General features: G+C 36.0%; 1 protein-coding gene across 1 annotated transcript; it reads right to left on the bottom strand.

Moving 5' to 3' along the window:
* Positions 1 to 312: 312 nt before the first annotated feature.
* On the bottom strand, positions 313 to 3,198 carry LOC145570971 (uncharacterized). Its single transcript, XM_081630084.1, has 10 exons — positions 3,006 to 3,198; positions 2,267 to 2,792; positions 1,966 to 2,163; positions 1,428 to 1,858; positions 1,095 to 1,340; positions 956 to 1,003; positions 740 to 844; positions 598 to 639; positions 441 to 523; positions 313 to 393 (listed from the first exon to the last, which is right to left on the bottom strand). The coding sequence occupies exons 1-10, from the start codon at positions 3,196 to 3,198 to the stop codon at positions 313 to 315; spliced, it is 1,953 nt and encodes a 650-aa protein (XP_081486210.1).
* Between the last annotated feature and the right edge of the window lie 11,395 nt (positions 3,199 to 14,593).

Raw genomic sequence — 14,593 nt, 5'->3', positions numbered from 1 at the left:
GAGCTCACACCAATTCTGCAAAGAAATTCCATCACTCTGATTTTCCTCCAAAGAATCATCCAACAAATGATTTCATGCTTAGGTATGTTAAACCTATTCCAAACCTAGCTGCACCAAGGAACCTCATCCTACTGCTTGTATAGCCAATTATAACCACTAGCAATGGAATATCCTTTCTTATCCTTCTTCCAGATATTACCATTATACCCATCTTTAATATGGTCTTTAACCCACCAAAGTTGTCTCTAACTCCAGCTCACATTGCTTGGGCATCTATACCTCTTCCAACTCTTCCCTTTTAAATACAAGCCATTAACCCATCTCAACCACAGACTGTCCTGTTTCTAAGCAATATTCCAAATCTGCTTTCCCAGAGCAGCAATATTCCAAATCCTGCAATTATGAATACCCAAACCACCCTACTTCTTACTTCCGCACACAATGTCCCAAGCTATAGAAGGGGACTTAGTGTAAACTGCTTTCCCACTCCATAAATAATTCCTGAAAATAGCAGCCACCCCATCTATCACAATTTTAGGCAAAAAGAAGATAGTAGCCCAATAAATGTGCATAGACATCAACACAGAATTCACTAACCGAGCTCTTTCAGCATAAGACAAAGTCTTGCAGCCCTAAGACCTAATTCAACCAGTAATGTTGTCAATAAGCAACTAGCAATCATCCCTAGCTAACTTCTTAGCACTCACATTTATGCCTAGTTACTTGAAAGGAAGAGAACCTTCCTTAAAACCAGAAGTTCTAATTATATCCTCCTTCATCCCTTGATCCACATTACTAAAATAAATGTTGGACTTCCCTTCATTAGCTACCAAACCAGAAGCAGCTGCAAAGGTAGCCAAACTCCTTAAATAAGCTCAACAGAATCCTTGTCCCCTTTACTGAAAGAATCAGGTCATCAGCAAAAACTAAATGATACAATCTCAAACTTTTACACCTGGGATGAAACTGAAACTTCTGTTGCAACCTAACTTGCCCCAAGATCCTGGAAAAATACTCCATACAAACAAAAATTAATAGAGACATAGGATCTCCCTATCTAAACCCCTTCTTGCCTTTGAAAAAAGAAAATAAACCGCCATTAATAGCCAAAGAAAAAGAAGCAGATGTAACACAGTTCATAACTAGCAGAATGAACTTCTGAGGGAACTTCAAAGCTCTTAACATTTCCTCAAGGAAATCCCATCTCACAGAATCATAGGCTTTTCTAATGTCAACCTTTAGTAAGCATCCAGGAGGAGTGTTCTTTCTACCATATCTAGCCACAATGTCCCGCACAATACTTATGTTTTGGACAATTTGTCTTCCCTCAACAAACCCAGCTTGATTCAAAGAAACCAGATAAGTTAAAACCAGCTAAAGTTTATTACAAAGCATCTTAGTTATGCATTTGTACAGGACATTAGAACATGCAATAGGCCTGAACTCATTGACAGAAGATGGATTATCTACTTTAGGGATTAAAGTTAGAGTGGTACAATTAAGCTCTTTTAACATCTTACCATTATCCAAGAATTGCAAAACAGCATCTGTAACATCCTCTCCTATAATACTCCAGGAATGCTTAAAGAAATTGCTGCTATACCCATCTGGCCCAGGTGCTTTATCTCCTAGGATAGAGAATAAAGCTTTCTTCACTTCCTGTCTGCTAAAAGGAGCATCTAGAAGCAAAGCGTGATCCTCCGAAAGAACCTTTCCATGATTCACAATTTCAGCTTGCACATTAATCCTATCACCAACATTAGTCCCAAGAAGAGACTTATAATACTCCACAAAAGCATTGGTAACATTCTCAGGCTTATCACACCAAATCCCATCTTTGTTTGTAACAACAATCACTCTTGATTTTTACTGTCTCTGCTTCACATAATTATGAAAAAATTAGTATTATCATCTCCCACTTTGAGCCAATTAATCTTGGCTTTTTGAGTGAGAAAAGAAAAATACTGCTTCACCAATTTAAACTCTTGCAGCATCTGTTTCTCATTGTCCCGAGCCTCAACATTCCCTTGATCATTCTGCAAATCCAGCTGCACCTTTTCAATATCCTGCTTTAACTTCAAATACTTGAGCTCAATTGCAGTGTAATCCTTTCTATATAACTTTTTCAACTCAGATTTCAGCAATTTTAGTTTCTTCACCAGTCTATACATATGCACACCTTAAACATTACTGTCCCAAATTTGCTGAAGAGTCTTCAGAAAATCAGGATGCATGGACCACATATCTAGATACTTAAAAAATTCACTTCTGTCTTAGACTGGACCCATCCAACTGAATAATAGCTGGGCTGTGATCAAACCAAGACTCAGGCATGTAATTCACATAAGACTTAAGCATAGCATTAACCCAACTCTCATTCACCAAAGACCTATCAATCCTGCTCACTACTCTATGACCACCCCCTTGCTTATTGTTCCAAGTAAAAGAGCAACCAACTTTCTTCATATCATAAATCTCACATTTCAAAACACACTCTCTAAACTGCACAAGCTCAGAGTGAGTAATAGGGTGTCCAATCCTATCATCATAGTTCAAGGGGCAGTTAAAATCCCCAGACACAATCCAAGGACCGGAAATACCAGCCCCTATCTTACACATATCATCCCATAATAGCTCTCTCTCCTCAGTATCATTTATACCATAAACAATAGAACACCAGAAATCCTGTCTTAGAGCAACATTAGTAAATTTCAAATGAATCAATTGAGAAGTAACACTAACACCTACACCTGGAAGAATTGAGGAAGCTAGGCCACCAAAATCCTCCCTCCCTTAACCAGAGAGAAATTTGAAGTCACACACCACCCTTGCAACATCCCAATATAAATGCTAGGAAAATTACAAGGTTTTATCTTGCTCTCCACAATACCATACAAACCAACCCTTTGCTGTAATAGGAAATCCTTGATTTCCTTCTGCTTTGAGAGGCTATTCAAACCTCTCACATTCCAGATTAGAATTCTATCCATAAGCAATGGGATCACCCCTAGTAGTTGGAATCTCCATATCTCCATGTCCAAAAACAAGAACATCATCATCTTGCAATCTCTCAAAAGAATTGCCAACTTTCACTCCAACATAATTCTTAGCCCCAGACTCCTTCCCTGCTCCATTTCTATTCTTAGGAGTAACTCTAGTCCACCCCTCTTGTCTTTCTAAAGTCTTCTCATCACCCATTTTTCAATCGGCTTATCCACAGGTTGTATTTCTCCATCAGACACAAGTTTTGGCCTCCACACTTTCTTAACATTTTACATTTATCCTTCACATGCCCCAATTGCTTACACACTTCACATTTAACTGGTTTCCATTTAAAAACCACTTTCATTTGAACCACACAACCAGTTTTAGACATGAACTCAATCCATTATGGGAATTCTCAATCAACATCCATTTCAACAAGGAATCAGACATAATTCACCTTTTCCTTCACTAGAGTAGCATTGTCAGGCCTAATCGGCGTACTAATTAATCCCACAATTTTCTCAAGGCAAGATTTCCCCCAATATTTCAGAGGTAACCAAGGAATTTGAACCTAGACAAGCACCTTAGTGATACCCTTAAAGTTCAACTCCATCCATCTACCTATTGTTTCAGAAAAATTGGATGATTATCAAACATAACATGAGCAGAATTAAGAGCTTTTTCTTTAGATTCAGAGTTCAAAAATCTAATTAGAAACACCCCATGCTTCAATGGAATCACCTTCTCAATATTCTTAGCCCCCCACATTCTCTTACAGAAACCCACAAAAGCATTCACATACGGATTGGCCCCAAACACATAAGCAACAACACCCAAATTCCAATATGCTAATTCATCAGAAACATCATCAATCGACAATTTCAACAAGGGTTTAATAGCAGAACTTACAGATTTCTCCTGCGGAATTGCAACACTCGATGCTCTATTTTGCATGAACTCTGTTTCAGCAGCACCCATCATCACCTCTCTTGATTTCATCACACCCAACCATTCAGACAGCTTAGACTTGGTTCTTGATCCATGAATTAGCTCCTAAATCGATTGTTGTGGAGTAAGAATCAAATCCTCCAAATTTTCAACCACATCAAAATTTGGGGGTGGAATACCCACAAAATCAGCCTTCGATTTTTCCTTTGATTGAGCTATCAATCAATTTGCCTCATCAATCTCATCACTAATATCATTCTTATTCTTGCTATCTTCCCCTCTAGAGATCGCCTTCTTCGATTTCTTTTTCGCCATGGCAGAAAGAAGAAAAAAACGTAGAAAGAGAAAATCCTAGAGAGAGAAAGTTTGGGTTATTTTATTTTATGGGTGGTGGTGGCATGGTAAGGGTAATCAAGGACAGGTACCACTACAAAAAATGTGTTTTTTTTACGCTTTTAAGCCTTGTTTTCGACACAAAAAAGTGTCGTAAAAATCTCTCTCGACGCTTCTAAAAAGCGTTGAAAATAAGTGAGTCGAGAATTTTGTTGGACATCAAAAAGTGTCTAGAATCTCGACGCCTTTCTGTGTCCAAAATAATATACGAAGTGTCGAAATTTGCAGTAGTTGGCGCACTTTCTCGACTTTATCAATGCTTTTTAGTGTCTAAAACCATTAAATTGGTGACGCTTTTTTGTGTCTAGAGTTTCAAATATTTGATGTTCAATATTTTGGGAAGCTTTTTTCCTACTATATTTTTTCTATGTTGGGGACACTTTTTCTTGTCTATATTCTTTTAAAAAAACATCTAAAATATATTTACCAAAAAACATGCGTCTTAATTAAAAAATAAAAATTACCACAAAAAAACATATTTCATACCAAAAAAGTATTACTAGTATAACCAAAATATGTATATATACCAAAAAAATTAGGCCAAAATTCTTTTTATTTCATACAGGTATATTATAGTATATGTACAATATCTCATAGTAATGAGTTTTCTATTACAACATATATTACTCCATTTTATACTTAATTCGTGACTAGTTTTAGTGGAACAAATCTGTTCATTTCTTCTCAAAAAATCTTCAGTCAATCTCCAATTTAGTTGCTCCTTAATATGCTTGCAAGAGGGTGTAAAGCAGAGTTCATCATGAATGGAGGAAGAAGGGAAATTTTAGAGTGGAAGCAACTGCCCTTGAAGGTTGTCTGATGCAAATATATATATATATATATATATATATATATATATATATATATATATATATATATATATATATATATATATATATATATATATATATATAAGTTAAATTAATCAACAACCCTATACCTGTAATCCTCAAATAGAAATAACTGCAACAATAAAAATTTGCCATACTTAGATACAAAAAATGAAAATAAGGATTGGGTTTGTTTATTACTAACCTTGATAGGGCAGATTGTATGAAATTCACATGTCAGAACGCCTAATGACACTTCCAGTTTTCCATTATTTTGAATTTTGGTGATGGTTCCAGTAGTGTATCATGTAATTCGGAGAATTATTAGTAGTCAAGCAACTACTTGAACATATCAGGAAGGTTTATTAGGCTACACTAGACTGCTAAGTTTAAATGACAAGTTTACCAGAATTGAAAGCATAAACTGTACAATCTCCTTGCCAGGTATCAGTAGCAACCACTCCAAGGAATTCGACATCATTGGGCCTGATTTGGCCTGAAATAATTCCTGGTATTAAAGTATCAAGAGTATTATCTTTCAATGGCCAACTCCCTACTCCTTGATAGTTAGCCACTCCGATAATGCCAGATAACTTGTTCAAATTCTAGATCTTCATTAAACTATCAAGCAGCAAGAAATGCAGAAAAATCATATTAAATTATAAGTTATTCATGCAATTTGGACTAATTTATTGAGACAAAGTTTTACCTTTTTCCATCCATTTGAATAAGCAGTCTCGTGTATTTGTCTCTCAGGATTAAACCATCAGGTAAAATAAGCTTTTTAAGAATTTTGAATTCATGGGAAGAAAGCAAGTGACTTAATATTCCTTCCTGAACATTCTCCCCTGTATTCCTTGACACCACTAGCAGCATGTGAGCCTAGACCCACCTTTCCAGAGATAGTTTCTTTATAATGAAATGAAGTAAAGGATTTTAAAGCTCCCACGCACTTGTAAAATAATTTAGAATCCTACACAAAAACAGAGGAACAATTGCATCAATGCCTAGTATATAAATAAGAAAACAGAACTTTATCGGTGGTTCTTTAACTATATTGAAGCTTAAAAAGGTAGCCCTGCTAACAAAGTAACAATGAGATGTAGAAAAATTCAATCTAAGATAAATACCTAACTTATTGGTGTATGCTTGCCTAACATAGAATGACATTCATGATATTCCAAAGTTAAAGCAAGCTATAAAAGCTGGTTCAATAATTTTCTTTTGGCCAAGTAAGTTTGTAGCATATCATATGTTATTGATAAAAAAGAAAAAACAGTTATCATTATCAATCCAACAATTGGACACACCAAATCAATACTTATAGAAATCTGAAGAAAAAGGCAAACTTGCCCAAATCAACAGGTTAGTGTGCGCTATCCATGCTGCTGTGACTCCAAACACAGCACCTTTAGATGTACCTTCAGGCTTTAGTCCTTTATAGGTAGTTTTTTGTGTGAGACCCAAATGAAAAAAGACTTAAAGAAGATATACAGCATAATCTATAAGAATAGTTAAAAACAATAATAACTTATTTAACAATTTGATCAATACCAGAACTTCATTCAAAGATCTAAGATTAGTCACAACCACTAACACACACAAGATAGGACACAAACACTGCCATGGAGATAGTTGGGGCAGCAGCTCAGTCAGCAATGGAAGGCAGTAGCAAGTTTGCAACAACACCTCAACGCATGTAGTAGCAACACCAAACAAGAACGAAAACAAAATAAACAATAATTAATGACAAAAGCAACAACACATACATACCTGCAACACCCAACATGTAGCCAAGTCACCTGCCATGAGGCTGCTATGTCAGCAAGACAAGAGCAACATAGAGATTAATTAGGCACATTAGTAGAAAAGTAGCAAGTGGAAAAAAACTTCTTCAAACCCTCTTAATCACAGTACCCAATACACCCTGAAAAAAGGAATTAGTTTGCAAAATTAATTCCTTGATTAAGTCCCAATTGAGAATTCAGTTGAAATCAAATAAAACAAAAAATAAATGAACTCTCCCTAATTTTCTCATACAAATATGAAATATCCCTTTGATTACACAAAGGTGTGTCATATTGCAAAAAGCTAGTAAGACCAATTTCATGTTTTGGTTCTTACACAGGAATTTTCAATTACTATCTAAATAAATATCAACTCGTGAACAAAAAAAAAAAATTAAGCCACTAAATTACTGATTGAGCATGGAGTAATACAATTCTATCATTTCATAGTTGATAATAAGTAGTCTTCAACTCAATTCTTAACTAAACAAAAAGAGTATATATGCGAAGAGATATACCCGTTGACCAAGCAAATCAAAAGAATTATAATACTGTATTTGATGCATAGATTTAGAGGAGGAATTAATAATTAAATTGAAAAATCATATCAGAACTGACAAAATTACAAGTAACATTTGCTAGGTAAGAGCAACAACCAAAGATGAATTGAATTTGAATAAAACTAACCAAAAAATAAACAAAAATCCATCAAACAACCAATTAAATACAGTCAAAAGGAATAAGAAGCGGTCATTCCGATTTAATTCTTTTTGCTTCATTTCCTACTCCTTCTCAAAATCTCAACTTCTCTTTGTAAATTTACTTCCAAATTTCCATTCAATCGATTGAATATAAACTTCTTTTAAATTCGCACATGAAATCTGACTATACTATTTCTTATAATCGAATATTTACTCAGATCCAAAGTAAATCGCGAAATAAAGCATAACAATATATATAAATATAATAAAACCCTACATTCTCTGTTATTCATAACCCTACATTTCTACACCTTATGACTCCTCCAGCTTAAGCTCTCACAAATCTTGCGGTTTCCTTGAAGACTCAATCCAAGGGAAATACAGTTTTATCATGTAGTTATCTAGAGCATTGAATCAATTAAAGAGTAAATAAAACATCTACTTACAATAAATTAAGCAATGATTTGATTTGGACACAAAGATCATATTTAAAATAAATCAAACTCATAACATCAGAGTTGTCAGAATCATCTATTCTCTATGAGCAAAAGTATTAAGGAAACAAGCAAGAAAAAAAATATTAAACTCATATGCATCACGTGTACATGAGTTTGAGCTCTCCCCTGCAATATTATTATCAGATGCGGAGACTCAACAAGCATATAATGTGGCCCATACAAGGATTAACATTGCAAAAAAAAAAAAAAAAAAAAAAAAAAAAAAAAAAAAAAAAAAAAAAAAAAAACACCTCACCCTTTAAATACTTTAGCAAGATTGACTTTCAATGAGGTTGATGAATTATTTGGATGGGGAGGCTACCATTGCCAAAGATAATTCTTCCTAGTGGATAGTGGGTTATCATGTTATTAGATAATATATTAAAAATAAACTAATTAGTTGAGCTATGATAATGTTGCTAATGATTCTTTGTCCGTGGCACATGTGCATCTTATTTGATGAGCTACATCTTAAACATAAAATTAAAAAGGTATTAAAGCTCAAGTGTTCAAGCCACTTTCAACTACACAGCCAAATCAAGCTTTTCACCACCTTGCCAAAAGAGGAATGCTAACACATCTTTTATGAGAATATTTAGATATTTTGCTTGGTATCTTGTAGACACCTAATTGTGTCTCCCCAAAAACCAAACCCAATGATGAATATCTTTCACGTCATTTGATTATCGAACGAGGTGAAAGTGTGAAAAGTCTTGTGATGCGGTTGTTTTAATAAAAATAACTCTTCTTTCTGTTTTTGAAAATGTACTCTATTTATGAAAATGTCCAGTCCAATTTAGTTTGGTCCATGATAAGGGTCCATTAATAGTGTAGTTGGGTTGGACTCGAAAAGAGCTCCAACAATATGTTATAAGCCCAATTCCGATGAGTAATGAGGAAGTTATGGCCAAAATACTAAATTGGGCCTGAAATGGTTTTATGGCCCAATGATCTAGTGAAGGGTCCATTAATTAATATTCCTAATGATTATAAGAATTAATTTTAATCCTCTAGAATAATTTAGGAGGTTGTTTTGGGTTCTAATGAGATTAGGAATAATAATTATATCTTTTACGAAAATAAGAATTCTATTTGGATTAAAACAAGTATTTTTAAAGAGATTAAATCTGATTTTCAAAGGATAGGTACGGACGTTGTTAATCGAGTTTAATTAGATTAAGGATTCCGTATAAGTTTTTAGAAAACGCGTGAATCAGCACGGAATGACAAAACTGGCGCTGAACAACAAGCCTGTCGTACAGCGACATGTCTGTCGCATCGCGCTAGACTCTGTCGTTCTGCGACAGAGGCAGTTTTACCCCTAATAGGATTCGGCCTTTTTTTGATCGTTTTCGGGCTATTTTCTCTATAAATAGGGTCATATTTCCCCATTTTTAGAAGGATCAACAATCACCAACAATCATCTAATTCTATTCTTCTTTCTCCCTCATGCTAATAGCTTTTCTTTCTCCCTCTTTCTAAGCCTTCCCTTTTTACAAATACAATACCATGTTCATGAGTCTTAGACACACCTAGCCAAGATCAAAGTTGCCTTCGCCCTAGACGTGAAAGGTTGATAATTTCTAAGGGTTTGGTCCCAAATCCCTATTTCAATTATTTAAATTAAATGTTTGATTTAATATTTTCCTTGAAGTTACTAACGTGTTTATTGTTTTGGTAGAAAGAGATACGAGGCAACAAATCAGAAAGCGCACATGAATATGAGAAGAATAATGTAGAGGCTTATTTTAAGTGCAGGTTCAATCTCTTTTAGGTTGGATTTGTACCGTCATCCTCGAATATCCAATCATGGTTCCAGACCACTATGGAGTTAGCGATCTCATGGATCGTGAAGGGGTGTAACTTTCACCCTATGAACGGTTTACAAGTTCCTAAAACTTGTTGGCGACACTTTTACTCTAGTTTCCTTCCCTTTCGACGCCACCATACTTAAGTGTATGATCACAGTGGAGCTCAAGTGTGAGATACTTGAAATATTCTCTACAGTTTTTGGCGACTCCACTAGGGAGGATTTCTATTTTAATTCCTAAAATTTATTTTGGCAATAATTTAGAATGAGTGGATGAGACTCGAAACGTTCTAAGTATTCATGTGCGTAATTTTGATTGACATTATTGGCATAGGCATAAAAAGGTCCGCATTGGATAGACCATCCATAATGCGTCAAAAAACATAGGATTTTTACACGTAGGAAATTTGGGAAATATCTTTCACAACTAAGATCGAAATAACATTGCGAAAAACTGGAAAAATCAAAGAATAGAAAGCCGCTGAGGCATGTAGGAACTGGCGCTGAGAAAACAGAGCCTGTCGCAGTGCGATGGTTCTGTCGCTGTGCGACAGCAATGTCGCGTGGCGACAGAGTCATTGTCTCACGACAGACTCTGTTGTCTCACGCTATGTTCTTCCAATACCGAGCTAGAAATCTACCTTCTTGTTTCGACCAGTTCTAGTATTGTTTGCTCGATTCTACTTCCTGATTGAGTTTTTTCTCACTTTTCTAAACCCATATGTGTTCTACATATGGCTATAACCCTCTGGGAATTCACGCTCCATCTACCCAATCGAACGCTAATGGCAACGAAGGGTACATCCGAGATTGTGAATTCACCAAAATGTGGAAGCATGTTTAACTTGCGAGGTCTCATCCACACGCGCCAACCTTTCCAAAGGTAAGGCTTCCGCGTGGTGCATCTTGACTCATAACCATAGACCCTCTTTGACTAACCCTTATCCTTGAAATTTAGAGAACTAGATCCATGGTTAGGTTGCAAACTCATTGCATCATATTGTGCTTACTTGACTACTTGTGCATCTTTTGTTTTTGCATGTTTACACTAACCGTTTGTTTGACTTGTGTTTGAGTTTAAATAAACTGATTAATGACTAAAGGACTTTGCTTAATTAATTGACCAATTATTATGAGTTTTTAAAGTCTAAATAAATTGATTGAACCTGACTTAGTACGGCTATAGGATTTTCCCTCCAAGGTAGAACACTAGAAACAGACCTAGACTGACGTTTCAGTAATGACGCTGAAGTTTGGTCTGTGGCGCGACGAGACAGAAATGGCGCACCGTGACAGGGCTGGCGCATCGCGACAATTCCATCGTTTGAGAGATGGTCCAGTTTTTTGCCCGAGTCCTTACGCCGAGTCTATTTAATCAATTTATTAATGATATAAACCATATTGAGTCCTTAATTGAGCCTAGGCACATAGTCCCATGTCTTACGCAAGTCTTAACTTAGCCTTTGTTTGAGTCTAGTCACATAGTCTAGTCACATAGTCCAGTCACATGGTCATGACACGAGTCTTGAACATATCACTTACACTCACAAGTATTAACACACTTTGCACATATTTTTTTCACACCATGACCATGTCTTAAGTTCATGCATGAGTCGTACTTTCCGTCATTCGAGTTAGGGGTCCACTCTATTCCTAATTTTTCCATATCTCTCCATCTACATCACCTTTTCATACATTACATATGTCACACTTTCCTTCTTAAACACTTCCTACATTCACATTCCTTCATCTTACATGCTCCCTTCATACATCATTCACCTCACTACACTCTTTTCCCATCCATGCATGTTGAATAGAGTTTGAGTTAAAAAATTAACAAACAGTATCTACAATACTTGGTCAAGAAGAGAAGGACGATTAATCAAGGACAACACCTTTGTTCAAGTTCTACTTTTCGATAAGCCCGTCAGACACAGAAAAAAGTTCATACTAATGGCAACCCAACAAGAAGTTGATGAGCTTAGGCAAAACCTTGTTAGTTTGACCAAGATGATGAAGACCCTCACTCTTTAAGTCAATGACCCTGCGAAACAACAACAAATGGAGCGAATGGAGGAAAGCTTGAGCAAACTCTCCAATGAGCACAAGCTTCCGGGGATTAGCTCACAAGGGGTCTCGGTGGACAAGGAACTTCTTTCGCAGAAGTTCAATGCCCCGCAGAAGTTCAATGCTAATGACATCCCTAAATTCAAGCCAACAGATAACCCTTACTTCAATTTGAGAGCTTTCAAAACTATAATGAATATTAAGGGAATTGATAGGAAGGCTTTCCACTTGTTGTTTTCACTATCTTTAGAAACCGTTTGCCAACAATAGTTCTTTTCCCTTGAAAAGAAGGAGACCTCTTCTTGGGATGCCATAAAAAACGCTTTCATAGATAGATACAAATGAAACATCCAAGTCGATACGGACCATAGACAACTTGAGATGCTAAAGCAAAAAAGAAAACGAAGGATTTACCTCTTTCTTCAACAAGTGGAGGGAGACTTCCGCTAATATGGTAAAGGTTCCTATTAAAAAGGAGTCTATAAGGATGTTCATCAAGAACCTCCAAGAAAAGTATTCAAAAAACTTGAAATATCAACACAACTTGAATACTTTCAAGGTTGTCTATGACATAGGCATTGACATTGAAGATGACCTTACAAAGTAGAAAGCTACTAACAATAGTAACAACAGTAGCTGGAAAGGAAAAAAGAACGACAATCCTTCTTCTTCCGAAAACACCTACTCTAGTAACAATGTCAATACCTTTGACCTTAACGATGACTTAGCCATGGATAATCAAGGATCTAAAAAGAAACCCAAAAGAGAGTTCACACCCATTGGAATGACCTATGCTGCTGCTTTCGATCGTCTCCATGATCGAGGACTAATCAAACCTATTGGCCCTACTGAAGATCCAACGCCAGAAAAACGATCTTTAAGATGGAATACTCTTACTACAAGTACCATCAAGGAAATGTTCATACCACGGATGAATGTTACAGATTTCAAAATCTCATTCAAGATCTCATAGAAGCAAACAAGATCTCGTTGCCTCTAGCTAGCAAGAAGACCAGTTGATGATAAAGAAAAAGACACAAGGCGAGCTTTAACGACAAGATTTCGTGACCTCTTCTTCTTTTTGTTTTTTTTTTCCTTTCCCTAATAAGTATAGCATAGGCACCTTTTATTTTCCTTAGATTTATTTTGTAGGTTTCTTCCCCTTTTATAAAATAAGTATTTCTTTTTATTGCATATGATCATTGCATTGCATTAAAAAAAATAAAAAATAAATAAAAATAAAAAAATAAATTCATGTCGAACTGAGCACAAGGTGTACCAATGATTTGAGGCACCTCTTGTAGCCATATCATATTGCTTTACCCCTTTCGAATACACAATCCTTTTTTGATAAACCACTTTGAGCCTCGTCTAACGATAGACCTTTCGTTCTTCAACCCACATCTACCTAACCTTGGGATGGGATGGTGTGCAAGTTATGCAATTTCCAAATGCAAAAGCTTGGGTGATTTTACAAAAATTTCAAAAATAAAAAAGCACAAAATAACAATATAAAAGTGTTCAAAAAGGCAAGTGTTCCAATGTCATTAACATGAACATGTCTTTGATATGAACACGTCTCAAATTGCGTCTCTTATCGAGTAATCGGTACCGTGTCTAAGAAACATAAATGCCAAGTGAGTGATAGACTGCATGATCGGGATTGCCTACACTTATCAAAATAAAAAATGATAAAGCAAAAAGAAAGAACAAAAAATAAACAAAAGAAAGAGAGTTAAAAAGTGAGAAACCTCAAGCATAAAGATATAAAGATTTTAAAAGCAAGGTTGCACACCTTGGGGCTTATCTAGGGTCTTGAGCCTTTATCCCCTTTTTCCTCAACCTTTAGTCTAACCACGTTACAACCCTTCAAAGACCTCTTTGAGGTATACACACACTTGTACGAGGTTCGGCTAGAGCTACGTTCGGCCTGATTCCTAACGGATACGTAGGCAACCTCACATTGGGGTGCGGCCGTAATAAAAATGCATTCGCATTCACATTCATACATGATCATATCAAGGGATCTCCAATGTTCATCCCTATCCATTTAGAGCTAGACTTGGGGGCTTGATCCTTACATCATTAGCCTACCCAGCCTAATAGTCACCAATATTTGACTCTTTTCAATATATTTCCACACCGTTAGCCTTTGCGGCCTAACCTTATTGTCACTTTCACACACTGCACAGATACATGACCAAATAATCCTTCCCTTAGGAACCCTTTGTCATGAAATCTTAACACAATGTTGAAGCATGCCTTGTCATATCAAAATCACTCATAAACATCATTGCATCACAAAGTATGAAGTACTTAGCCTCCGCGCCTAAGTTACCCAAATACTTTCATCATCGAGTCAACAATTGAGATAGCCTAGGATGAACTAATCCTTGCACCATGAAATGCAACATCAATGCATACATTTGACTAAATTCATTCAACATGCACCGCAAACACTCAAACACTCACTTTGATTATTTTTCGCGTCTTTCTTTTTCAGGAGAAAGTCGGTACCCTCCACAAAAGTAATAGAAAATTTTTACTTTTCTGCATTTTGAGTCAAGTACATCAC

This window comes from Chenopodium album, chromosome 12 (genome assembly GCF_948465745.1).
Source record: "Chenopodium album chromosome 12, dcCheAlbu1.1, whole genome shotgun sequence".
NCBI lineage: Eukaryota > Viridiplantae > Streptophyta > Magnoliopsida > Caryophyllales > Amaranthaceae > Chenopodium > Chenopodium album.
The sequence above is the reverse complement of the archived record's forward strand: the minus strand, read 5'-3'. Positions and strand labels throughout refer to the sequence as shown.